Source organism: Poecilia reticulata, linkage group LG19, assembly GCF_000633615.1.
Source record: "Poecilia reticulata strain Guanapo linkage group LG19, Guppy_female_1.0+MT, whole genome shotgun sequence".
NCBI lineage: Eukaryota > Metazoa > Chordata > Actinopteri > Cyprinodontiformes > Poeciliidae > Poecilia > Poecilia reticulata.
The window spans coordinates 27,651,308-27,663,502 of NC_024349.1; the positions used below are offsets into that span (position 1 = coordinate 27,651,308).

The 12,195-nt window shown below is 41.2% G+C and overlaps 1 protein-coding gene across 4 annotated transcripts in view; it reads left to right on the forward strand.

Moving 5' to 3' along the window:
- The window catches only part of jmjd1cb (jumonji domain containing 1Cb), a 179,719-nt gene that overhangs the window by 150,250 nt on the left and 17,274 nt on the right, over positions 1 to 12,195 (forward strand). For all 4 annotated transcript variants that reach the window (XM_017310810.1, XM_017310811.1, XM_008438209.2 and 1 more), the window contains 5 exons: positions 739 to 911; positions 1,215 to 1,377; positions 3,241 to 5,608; positions 9,857 to 10,058; positions 11,048 to 11,262. In XM_017310810.1, the coding sequence (XP_017166299.1) occupies positions 739 to 911; positions 1,215 to 1,377; positions 3,241 to 5,608; positions 9,857 to 10,058; positions 11,048 to 11,262 (3,121 nt within the window). The remainder of the gene's footprint in view (positions 1 to 738; positions 912 to 1,214; positions 1,378 to 3,240; positions 5,609 to 9,856; positions 10,059 to 11,047; positions 11,263 to 12,195) is intronic.

A 12,195-nucleotide genomic window follows, 5' to 3' on the forward strand; every position in this document is an offset into this window, starting at 1 on the left:
ATAGATAGATAGATAGATAGATAGATAGATAGATAGATAGATAGATAGATAGATAGATAGATAGATAGATAGATAGATAGATAGATAGATAGATACTTTATTTATCCCTATGGGATTTACCCTCAGGGAAATTGTAGTTCAGTCTCCCACACAGCACTGAATGCACTGCTATCAGACAGAAACAACCAATCAGAGCCAGGATATGCGGGGCTTAGAGCTGTCAACCTTGTGTACATCGTGCTAAATGTGCTAATGGCAGAGTGACAACGTATAGGAAAACAGTTTTTATTTTTGTTGTTTAACCGCCGTCATCGGTGGCTATGCTAAATAGAATTAGCATTCGTGGCAGGCTATGATGCAGTGACCCACCTGTAGCTCAGCAGAAAGCAAAGGGGAGGGTTTGAGCATAAGAGTGATTGACAGCGCTAAGACCCTCCTTCTGACTCTGATTGGTTGTTTTTGACTGAGCGGTGTATTTCTGCACTTAGTACAGGGAGAAGGCAGAGGAGCATGATTTTTTTTTTCACATTTATTTCTCTTATATTGTAGTCATGACATAACTAACAAATATGTAAAAAACATTTTTTATAAATGTTGCATACTATGACTTTAAACAGAAATGTTTGATTGTCGTTTTCTTTAAGTTTTAGTGTAATTGTATTTATTTTGTTCTTGCTGTAGCCATTTACCAGTGATGGTAAAGTGTTTTCCTGTCTGGGTTTTGCTTGTCCTGTGCAGAACACTGCCAGTCCATGGCTGCATCAGGCTGCTGGTAGTTCCACTGACGGTCTCGGTTTACTGAACCACATTCCAGTCAGACCAGCCAGCGCTGATGCTCACCGCCCCTCTGCTAAGATCAGCACGCATACCAACCCATCAATGTCTAAGACTGCCATGGATGTTCATAAAGAGTAAGACAATAAATATTTAACGTTATTTTCCAAAATATAGTCTTAAAGGAGACTAATTAAGAGTGATATATGTGTTGTGTTAAAACCCAGAATAGCTTGTCTAAAACCTTCTATTCTTAACAAAACTTCTCAAAACCTTGGCTATCATAGTTCTATATTTCTAGTGGTTAATCTATTTTCAAAATGGAGCATTAAGGATACATAAACCTCTATTGCTTATCTAACCACCATTAACATGTTGTTTTATGAGGAGATTTCAGGCAAAAGCATCTGCTTTAACTTGTTTGTACCGTCTGTGTGCAGAGATGTGGACAAAAAGGGTTTTGTGGATCCCGTCAGGAATTTAACATTTGCTCAAATAAAACCAGACCACACAGACAGAAGTCGTACCCCAACAGGAAAAGATGTCCATCTGCACCGCCTTTACCTGGATCCGCACAGCAAAGCCCGCCTGACAAATACACAGGTATGTAGCTGCACTGTGGCAGCTTGTGCAGTCAAAGTGCACAAGTGCATCATCAATGATGATTTCTTTACAAAGCCATCATCACTAAAGGCTTTCTAAATAACAGAGACATGGACTCAAGTTATGTGAGTTTGAATCTAGTCAGACTCTAGTTACAGATTTAATGGCTTTAGATTCGACTTGATGGACTCGACTTGGACTTGAGGCATTTTAATTGAAAATGAAGGTGTGTGCACAAAGTTGTAAAAATGACTCTAAAAAAAATTCTGGACGGTTTTACCCAAACAACATCTAGGCTACTAGCAATGCAGTATAACTTTTCATTATATTGTTAAGGTTCTTTCAGTAACATTTTAAATCCAATGAGAAGCAATATCTCAGGACCAGTCAATGGTTGCCAGACTGGAGATAGTGACACGCGTGTCTCTAGCAGCTGGATCAGAATTGTTTAAGAGAGGCCAGAGCTGCCGTAGCTGGGCAGGTATTATGTTGGTGTTGGGTCCAGGTCAACATGTTTTTAGATAGAGGGCAACCTTTCATGTCTTCCCTAAATTCATAATAAACAGGAGGGGGCGGGATTCTGAATAAAAATGAGCTTCACATCTAGCATATGAATTTGCCTGATAAAGTAAAATACATTTGTGTTGAGAGGTACTACTGCCACTTAAACTTTTCTTGAATCAGTCATTTTCTTTTTTAGGAAAATCTCCAGATCTCACACAAGAGAGCACAATTCTATATCATTTAATCGTTATCTACAAATTACAGGGTGATTCAAAAGAAAAGGATTTCAGTCTGGAAATTATGTAGGTTAAAAATATAATGAACATCTTACATACTTTAGACATTTGACATAATAGTTAACTGGAGTAGTCGGACTCAAATAAGGCCATTTGCTTCAAGACCAACATACTCAGAGCAGTAATTAAACCAAAACTATACAAATAATTTACGTTTTGCATTTAGGATTAAAAAAGTAAAAATGTTGTATTCAGAACTCTTCAAATAGCAGTTTTATCTTGACCTGGTTCATATTCTGTTGTAAAAATAATCTCCTATTAAGCATCTTTTGTTATATTTCAAAACATGAAAAGGAAAAGCTGTGATTTAAGAAAAAAAAAGATTAGAACACATAGGAGACTTGCTGCTTCAAATCAGCCGAACCTGTTTAACCAAGAGGAAATGTTCACAGCATTGCTTTAAACATTTCAGTTAAGATTTGTTAAAAGCTCCTCGTCAGGACATATTCACAGTTTTGTTCATCAGTCACCACTGCTTTCTTTGTTACTGCACAAGCTAACAGTGTGAGGACATTCACCGCTGAATGCTGTGCATGTTTTTGATGGTAAACAGACAGACTTTACAGATGTGAATAAAAACAAAAGCATTTAGCATTTTTTCCATTAAAATAGTTTAATAATGTAATTATAAATCTTGCATTTTGTGATTTTAACATTCTATATTTTTATTTTAAAAAATGGAAGAAAATAATTTATTGTAGGTCTGAAGACTCTCTCAGGTACAGCAGGAATTTCAAACTTATTTTCAGTGCAGGTCACATTCAGATCATAAGTTGTGGCAGAATGTATAAATAAAACTAAAGTACCTATAAAACATTTTAAAAATATTATAGCTTTCACTTCAGACATAAAGGCCCATTAAAAGTTGTGATAAACTTAATGAGAAAATTTCAGAAGGCAAAAACCAAAAAAAAGCACAAAGAATAATAAATGTAGAATATAAAATGGTTTGAATTAATGAATGGGTCTTTTAATGTAATTTTGACCACCTTAATGTTGTTGGATAAAATTATTTTAATACAATTTTGTGATTTCTGACAATATGTGGATTTTCAATTTTCAGGAAGTATTTCATGCTGCAGACCGGACCATTAAATACAAGGAGGAGAATCGTCAAATACTGAAGGAGAGCATTGAGGTTGCGCCTTTCACTGCTAAGATTCTGCGGCCCTCTGACCCCGGGCTGGACAGGAGCAAAGAGCCAGCATTCCCTGTCCGGATACCAGCTCTTGCCTCTTCAAGTCCAAAGACCAGTCATGCTCACCCCCACGTCATCCAGCCAGAAAAAAGCAGCTACTACACCACAATCTCAAACAGCGTTGTGAATGAGCCTCCAAGGCTGTATCCCTCCAAGGAGCAAAGTTCTTACTATGACAAAGTAGTGGGGGTCAGCATTGGGGCGACTGTGCAAAGCCAGGGAAGTCAGTCTTTGGTTAGTTACAGCTCCAAAGCTTCTCTCTCCAAGCCTCCTCCTCTTATAAAGCACCAACCAGAGGGAGGAGAGGGTTTAGCAGGGAAAATTACTGAGCAGCTCAGCCAGCAGGCCACTCTTATTCCTCATCAACATTTGACGAGCATGGATAGGAAGGATCGCCACAGTCCTGCCGCCTCCAACACCACCTCCACGTCGTCCTCCTTGTCCTTGGTTTCCAACCATCATCAGCATCAGCAACACCAGCTCAGGGCAATGCCATCTCTGTACCGAGCTCCTGTCTACCATCCACCCACACAGCTGTCCTTGGAGCGCAAAGAGACAGCAGAGCGAGAGAAGGAGAGGGACAAAGCGGGCTATGGTGGACGTCTGTCACCCCCGACCCTCACACCCATCCAGCCGGTCAGCTTACCAACAGCTGGAACCAAAACATCAGCAGAGCAACAGAAGCCTCCCACGCTGGTGCCAGAACTCAGGGATGTCAAAGTCCATGGAATCGGTGCTGCTGTCACCTCAGTGGCCTCCACTATCAGTGGGGATGTTATGACAGATGGATGGCATGGTAGAGATCTGATTCAAGAAAGAGGAAGTGTGTTCTGTAGAGACACAGATGTGTTGAGGGGTAAGCCTCAAGCAGCAATGGCCTCCGTCATTGTACGTCCAACTACGTCAGTTAGGTATGAAAGTCCAGTTGGTGCTAACAAATCTGGTGCTACATTGCGTAGGGAAGTTTCTATGTCCTACCCTTCAAGGCTCCCAGGGGAATGTCCGCATATGAGGGAGGCTGCTCAAGAAGCTGGAGGAGGCAGAGTTATTCAAGTCAACGCAAATACGGACGACGTTTCTGTTCCGTATAAAGTCACCTCCATGCAAAGCTATCAGGGACCTGTAGGTGTCAGCACTACAAACTCTATGTGCAGGTCCCCTGTTGTGTTCTCACCAGCTGTTGATGTTCAGAATAAACCACCAAAATCAGGATATTCAGCCGAGTTTGGAAACCTTAAACGTGTTGGAGGCTGGCTGCCCAGCCTCTCAGGAGAAGGTGTTGACTCACACTCCATATCACCAGGACTGTCTTTGCCTCTGACTAATTCAGTAGCAACAGCCCTACTTGCTCAAAGCAACACTTCATCTTCTAGTCCCATTACCGCCTCTAATCAGCCTAACTTGTCCTCTTTTGTACATCTCAAAAAGCACAAGGCTGCCTTGGCTGCAGCCCAGTCTAAGACCAACCTCCCTGCTGGTCCTGCATCAATGCCGACTGGAAACACTTCATCGATTGTGGATCCAGTTGAAAAGACACCCAGTCACAGCTCCACCCCTCCACCCTGTTCTAGCGGAGTCTCCTCAGGTGAGATTAGTAACACCAGCTGTGCAGCTGGTAGCACAACACCAGGCACGTCCAGTCCGTTACCTAATGGCCAGTCCTCCGGATCGACCTCACTGGGTTCAGCACAGCCCAGTAACTACCACAAGCTGAAGAAAGCCTGGTTAACACGACACTCTGAGGAGGACAAGACTTCTACGACGGCCTCCTCTAGCACGAAAGCAGAGAAGCTGCTCACCACCACAACCAGCATGTGCAACACTACGGCCATGTCAGATATGATCAAGCCCTGTACAGTCAATCTCAGTGCCTCCACGTCCAGTGAGGTGGACATGAACAAAGACTTTGGAAGCAAAAGTGAACGAAACCTAGAGGGGAAGAATGCTGGATCAACAGGTGGAGGTGGAGAGGAAAAGAAATCCAGTCATCTCTCAAGGCGAGGGTTCAAACGCTCTTATGACTCTGGGTCAGAAAGTGGCGGAGACGACTCTGACACAAGTGAAAGCAAGATGGAGGGCAGAGCAAAGCGCCAGTCTAAACCAACCTATAAGAAGAAGCAGAATGACATGGCCAAAAGGAAAGGAGACCATGAGAAGGACGATGAGGATGTGAAGCCCAACGGTATCTTTCGATCAGCTCGTGAGAAGACCAAGCTTAAACTGGCAAGCAGCAGTAAGTCCTGTACTGTTAATGTTTGAAACAGTGTTCTCCCCTGACTAGTGTTGTTCTTCAAATGTAAAAAATGATGCAAAACACTGAAGGTTTTAAAGTAGAGGTGCACCGATTGCAGTTTTCCTGCTGATCACAGCTTACCAATCTAATCGACCTGCCGATTCTGATTTTGGCCGATACCATTATTTTTTGTCTAAAATGTTGCTAAATATATAGCAGGAAGTTACTGCGTTGGCAACAGTGGGGTGACTGTTAACTAGAAACATGCAGACATGACCTGGTGAGGTGGTCTATGTTTTCGCATCCACCTGAATAATGTGTAGTTGCGCCACTGATTCTGAGTCATTTCTGTGTAAATCCATCCGTCACGTCCAGGACTAATGACTTGTAGGGCTGAATAAATAAATCCAGGGTTTCCCCCTGGCGGTCTGCCATGCTTTACTAGCCCCGCCGCCAGGCTAAGCGTTGCTTGTTTACGTTTCTAGAAGAAAAAAAATAATATAGCCTATTTTTAAAAAATATTTCATATATATATATATATATATATGAAATATTTTTTTATTATTATTATTTTGTATTTTTTTTTAAGTCGGACTGCAAGTGTGCGACAGACTGGCGACCTGTCCAGAGTGAACCCCGCCTCTTGCCCGGAACGTTAGCTGGAGATAGGCACCCGCACCCCTCCCGACCCCACTAGGAACAAAGGTGTAAAGAAAATGGATGGATGGATGGATGGACTGCAAGCGTCTCTTTTGCTCTTAGCATTTCACTAGCAGAGCAGATTTATTCCTAAAGGATAGGTTTATAATAGATAGGTTTATAATTGCATTTAAACCCGACAGCGCGGACTAATCTGGCCAGGCTGCCGCTGCTTTACCTCAGCGGGATCGCGCGCGTCTCCTTTCACTCAAACTAGACACAGGCTGACCTGTATGGATATTTACATAAACCTACTATGAGGAATTATGATCCTTTGGAGAACTCTAGGTAAGAGTTTAAAACCCACCGTGTTAGCTCTGGTTGAGCAGCTCTATGTGAACCGCAGAAATAACTTGTAGCGAATTCAGAGTGGTGAGAATCATTTATCTTTGTAAACGAACAATTATATACGGCGTTTGCATCTCAACACGCTGCCCAGCCTGTGGCTCTGTGTCTGTCTTCCCTGTAAAGTTTATGTCTGTGGTCCCGGTTGGCCGGAGAGTTTGTGTATAACGAGCAGCGCTAACCTCATCATGCAGGTTCAGCCCGGTGAGGAGCTTTCGCGCTCTCCTTGGAGTCACACCTCATGCTGATTTTATATTATTTTATTATTATTTTTATTATTATTTTTTGAGTTACACGATGCATCAAACCATATCAAATGCGTTGTCTACTTAGAGTTAATACGCGCGGCCGCACGGAGATCTGAGAAACTCGTCCCATAAACTCGGCCAACCAAAATAGTTTCTGTGACCATTAAAAACCTCAACAGACACGAAATGAAAGAGTTACTAAAACCACATTAGCAGCATTGAATTATATCTCCCGTTTGTTGCGCATCTCTGCGCAGTGCAGCGGATTACCTCATCATGCAGGGCCGGTCCAAGGCTGTATGAGGTGTTGAGCAGACTTTGACTTAGGGGCCCCTCTTACTGCCAAAACATCAGCACCTCTAACAACTTTTGTGTTAGATTTAGTGAAATATGGCAGAAGGGAGTAGTTTAATTGGCCATGCTAAAAAGCAATGAGTTATAATCGCAGTTTACTAATTTGTATTTGTAAATTCAAAGATTAAACTCACAGCAACAGATTGTTGCTATGGTAACAAAACAATCTAACTATAAATATTGTTCTTTGAAGTTTTACAAAGTAAACTTGCCAGCTCCTTAAAATCTTGCATCTAAATGTTAAACAATTTAAAATATTTAAATTTATGTATGCCTAAACAATTGAATCAAATTTAACAGCATTGATAATCTCAATAAACGTTACATTTATGCATCTGTGGTCTGTTTTAAAAATATTAGTGTTTATGGGGCCCCTGAAGCCTTGGGGGCCTGATGGAGCCACTGACTTAATTTGGATTAAACAGAAGTGCAAATTTGTTGTTTTTAGACTAGTTGTGGGTTTAAATAGCATTTCACTGGAGATGTTTTCCCGTAACATATAATTACACAGTAATACTTTTACATTTCCTGTCAACTTAATATCTTTTAATACAAAAACATGGATCTCCTCGACGCCCCGACCACCGGGCTTAGCAAGTTTTCTGGGGGAAACTCAGTAAATCGATAAATATAAATATATATCTATATTTTCCGCCCTCAGAGTATTGATTTTTCATCTGCGAAGATCGATCCGCTAAACCATAGGGGTCCATGGCCTTATACCTCTTTTTAACTCTAGTTTGTTACGGCGTAGCAGCACGACTCCGCCTCCCTCAGTCTCACTTTCAACTTGAGCTCAAAGTGCACATTATAAGCTACACACCAGTTTTTAAATTGTGTTAACAGGCCAAGTATAACCGGAGTTATGCTAAAATTAGTAAACCATATTTTTCCGAATGTCAGAGAAAAGTCAAAAGCGCCGCCATTCCCCGGCTTTTCCGATTATGTGAGAGGGAATGAGAACAAAACGTCCAAACGTACAAAACGAAACGAAACATTAGATTCCTGTGTTTTTGGAAATGTAAAATCTTCAATAAATAACCACGGGCTGTATTTTGTTGCTGAGAAACGAAGTAAAGTTGCGCAAGTAACCGTTAAAGAGAAGCGGAACGGAGTAGCGGCGCGAACGGAGCAGCTGCAAAAGCAGTGAGATCGCGAAATTAATGCAAATTTCGACTGGTAGCATTCTCTTTGTAATTAGTTTTTAGCTTAGCGGTTTCTCTTCTGTATATAAAGGACTACCTGAAGAATGAACATGGGTTGATAACATCCGAAGCGGGCGCGCAGCGGCGCTGTGTTTTGAGCAGGAATACGAAGAGGAAAAAAACCCCAGCCGGAATCCGTGGCGCAGTGAGGATTTCCATGATAACAATGGCTGATCGATTATTATTAGCAACAGACAAAGAGTATCAGAGACTGAGAGAACTATGAGATCCTGGCAGTCTGAGMGGCAGCTACTCAGAGATCCAAGCAGGGGAATAGCGGCGCTGCGTAGCTGCAGGGAGTCGATCACTACGGGGTGAGGCGGAGCCACTACTTTAGCAGTTAGAAGAAAGCAGCTTACAGCCACGACTAACTCCGGGAGCCAAGGTAGAAAAGCATTTTTCCCCATGGCCAAAATACTTTTTTACTCCAAAATGCAGCCCACAGTGTCCAAAAGAAAAAACATAAGTGCAATAATTTGCATATTGAGAGTCTACAGAGGCTGATAATCTCCTCACTCTGCTCCTGGATTACCGTTGAAACTTTGAGTTTTATGTCAAATCCACATGAATTAAATGACAGAAACTAATTCTCTCACTGCATCTTTGGTTTATTTTGTCCAGCTGCAGACTGTCCAATCAGAGTCAGGTATTGTGTAGTTGGTGCTTTTAATCAGCTTTTATAGAGGAATCTAAAGGTGCTAAACTCATGAAATAAGAAAATATACACAAACTCCATTCTCTCTGCTGATAGACAAACAAACAGGAAGACATTTAATGCACATCTGCGGATTCACACATTACATTTTCATTGTCTTATTTTCATCGTCAGAATCCAAAATGTCTTGTCTCTTACTTCTGACATCGAGTTCTTATACTATTCCAGCCCTACTGTTGTGTATTGGAGAGCTTCTGACCAATGGCGTTACTGAACCTCGCTTCTGGCTCCGTCTCAACCTGGATGTGTGTTGGAAGTTCCGATAATTCTGGGGCTGACCTCCTGAAAGTTAAATCTGCTCCATCAGAAGACCATTAGTCAAATTGTTAGTTCTTATCTGTCCAAACAAAGATTCTTTATCAGTCCTGGCCGACTTCTTTGCACGCAAGCAGGGAAAGACGTTTGCCAGAAGTTTCTTGCACAACAACTTAACCTTTCCCTCACTGGTGATTGGTGATTTTCAGTTAACTAAATTCAAGTCTATGGAACACAAAATGTCACTAAAATCACTCTGTCCTTCTAAAATCTTTCAGAAAATCACAAAATTGTGCTGAATCATAGCGAATTGTATTGTTCAAAAAATATTGTGATACATATCGTATCGTGATCAGAATATCGTATATCGTATCGTGAAATTATTGCATCGCTACAACCCTAATGACTTGGTGTGTGCTCTATTCAGATGGCATCCCTCGTTCTGTGCTGAAGGACTGGAGGAAAGTGAAGAAGCTCAAGCAGACAGGGGAGTCCTTTCTGCAGGATGACTCATGTTCAGAAATTGGACCTAACCTCCAGAAGTGTCGGGAGTGCCGGGTCGTCCGCAGTAAAAAGGGGGAGGAGCCAGCACATTCCCCCGTCTTCTGCCGGTTCTACTATTTCAGACGGTAAATGGCTTTTTCACCCATCTGTGTCCCAGAGGAGGCATTTAGTTTTTAATATTTTCTTTACTTTAGTCAGGTTTTCAGATGACATGAGCTTTGTCCAGTTACAAATGTTGAAGCATAATTATTTTTCTATTTCAGATTTGATTCCATGATTTTGCTTTATTGATAATCCTATACCTTTTTTATGGAGATGTAATCCGACATTGCCACCGTAGTTCCATTTTTGTAGTCCTCCTGTACAGAATATTGTGTTTCCACTCTGTTTTCAGGCATTCTGCAGTTAGTTGGCCCAGACTGTGTGTGATTTGTCAGATAGCTTGACATTAACAAGACCATTAACAAAACTTGTCATCTGACTCTTATAGCTCTGGTTCTCCTGAGACAAAGAGGCACTAACATCTACTTTTACTTTTGACTTGATTTGTTTTGTTAACTTTTTAATTCTTGGTGTCTTATTGTAAAGCTGCCTTGCAATGTTTTCCATCTTGCTGTGTGTGGTGGTGAATTGTGTTTTATGTGAGTAAACATGGCGGATTCCTGTCACTCTTTGAAGAATGTGCTGCTTTTGATGAATTGCTGAGAATACTGCATATGGCTCGGAATCAAGGGTGTGAAATTCACAGTATCCTGCTCACGATGACATCCAACATAGTTATTTACTTAAAAATGTTTCATATTTATATATATACTGAACATCTGAAAATAAAATTGCTCAGAAAGGAGCGCCCCAAGTGGTCAAATAATTATTAGATAAATTCATCTAAAAGTAAGTCATGCAAGTCTCTTACAGTGCAGACATCATGGATAAATGGGTCATTGCTGTGATATTTGAGGTTTTGAGTTTCAAGAGTGTTCTTCCCCTCTCCATTAAAAAAAATCTTTTTTATAATGTAAAAACTTTCCTGAACTTCCAGTGGTGTTCTCAGAAGCTGTATTTATCTTTAAACAAAAATCTCACCTTTTCACCTTTTATTTTTAATACCATCCAGGCTTTCCTTCAACAAAAATGGAGTCATTCGAATGGATGGCTTCTCCACCCCAGACCAGTTTGACGAAGAGGCCCTGGCCTTATGGGTCCCCGGGCCCCTGGAGGACAGCCACTTGGACCAGACCACTGCCAAGTACATCCTTAGTTACATAGGAGATAAGTTCTGTCAGATGGTGATGACTGAAAACACTGCAGCCAGCTGGGTCAAGAAGGATGGTGAGTAGACTAAAATCAACTATCATGTTCTCTAATGGGGAATTATGTAATTTTAAGAAAAATGGTGGTTCATAACTGTAGATGTGTTTGAAGGCAGTTTTCTTTACATTTTTAGTGATAAATTTAAACAAGTTTTTATACCTAATTCTCCTGAGCTGCAGATCTCTTAAAGCACGGCTTACTTTAAAAACAATCACAGGACGAAAAGTGGGATTTTTGACCCTGTATTCTGACGCGAACGCAGCTTGTCAGCGACAGATATCGACAGCAATCGACAGTCTACATTTTCAGTGTCTCACGACTCACGGGAGTCGAAATCTGTCGATTGCGGAATCCTTCGAGGAGGGGAGTGGCGGTGCGGGGGAGCGGGCGGGCGGGAGGTGTTAACGACTCTTCTTAGCATACGAATACTCCAGTCCTCGAGGGCTACCATCCTGCAACTTTTAGATGCGTCTTTGCTCAAACACACCAGGATCAAATAAACTGCTCGTTTCAAACCTATTGCAGAGGAATGAATGCTGGTGAGGGAATTCAGACATTTTGGAGCAGAGGTGAATCTAAAAGTTGCAGGATGGTAGCCCTTGAGGGCATATGCAAAGGTGCTGCAGCAGACCCACGTGGATTCTCAGTCATTGGATGAAAAAAAATGACATCACAGTTCATCATTGACATGTGATTGGTTGGTTGACGTGTGTGCCCATTGGATAACACTTATGACTTTATAAATAAACCCCACCCCAATCATTAATATTTTTAATGCTGTATTTTGAAAAATCTATATAAAAAATAAATGCTGTATTAAAATATATTCATTTGATATTGCTTATCTGCAACCTGTTCATATATGAGGAACATAAAAGAGCCTCAGAAGTTATTTTTTTCTTTATTTCATTTTATTTTTTTTTACTGTTTGCACACAAAATAAGACATAAA